The 1070-nt window shown below is 36.3% G+C and overlaps 1 protein-coding gene across 1 annotated transcript in view; it reads left to right on the plus strand.

Annotated features, from left to right (window-relative positions):
• Positions 1-1070, plus strand: part of RASSF6 (Ras association domain family member 6) — a 67471-nt gene that overhangs the window by 15391 nt on the left and 51010 nt on the right. Inside the window, exon 2 of the mRNA XM_004703371.4 lies at positions 564-662. Within this exon, the coding sequence (XP_004703428.1) occupies positions 598-662 (65 nt within the window). The 5' untranslated portion in view covers positions 564-597. The remainder of the gene's footprint in view (positions 1-563; positions 663-1070) is intronic.

Below are 1070 nucleotides of genomic sequence, written 5' to 3' on the forward strand. Positions count from 1 at the left end.
AGGGCTCAAGTAGAAAGAAAATGTTTTGAGAATGATGATGGGAACAAATGTACAAATGTGTTTGACACGATGGATGGATGGATTGTGATCAGTTGTACATGCCCCCAATAAAATGATTTTTTTAAAAGAAAGAAAATAGAACTGTGCTAAAAAATTTGAAAAATAAAATAATAACACCCACACCTTGCTGGAATGGTCTAAGAAGTAAATAAGATAATGCATATAAAATGACTAACATACAAAGCATAGCTCTCTACTCCCGTAAAGATTTAATGTCTCGGAAACCCAAAGGATCAGTTCACCCTTTTCATCAGGTTCTCTATGAGTTGGAATCAACTCAATGGCAGTCAGTTGTTCAAAATGTAAGATCCATTTGGGGCATATGGGAAACATTCTTTCATTCCATACTCAGCTCTGTCCTTATGCTATAAATAAAATATTATCTAATTGGTCCCCAAAATATCTTTATAAAATGTGGATACAGTAAAAATACCAATTTAAATCCAAACTGGTTTATGAATGCAGCTGAGGAACAAATTGCTACTATTGTTCTAATGTTCTAGAGCCTCCTCAGATGATCTCAAAAAGGAGAGAAAGATGACTATGAGGGCTCACGAGTTCCCTTCCTGGATCTTCATCAACGAAAGAACATTCATTACCAGGTAAGCACACACTTCTATTTTATGTCATCTGACTCACTCGTCGTGTGTGGGTTATACCACTCAAAGTCTTCTAAAAATGATTTTCAAGACCAAAAATGTAAATCATCACTTGAGGCATTCAGGAAGTACGTTCCCTAAGAATGCCAAACCATAGCTGCTCATGGAAAATAAAATCACTAATTGTCCATAAATGGTGGTTGAATTTGACTAAAACTTAAGTTTGTTTTTAATAGTTGACATAATTCTCAAGTGCAGCACTAAATGGTCTAAATTCCTTGTAAGTCAAACACCCAAAGAAAAGTGAGCCCTGCCTCCACTCAAGTACTCCCTCAACGCAAGAATACTTTCCTCTATTAAATTGGCATTCTATGATGCTCACCTTCCCGACACAACCGCTGAAGACAAAGC

The sequence above is a fragment of the Echinops telfairi genome, unplaced genomic scaffold, assembly GCF_000313985.2.
Source record: "Echinops telfairi isolate 266 unplaced genomic scaffold, ASM31398v2 ScPeMD7_7468;HRSCAF=8506_0, whole genome shotgun sequence".
NCBI lineage: Eukaryota > Metazoa > Chordata > Mammalia > Afrosoricida > Tenrecidae > Echinops > Echinops telfairi.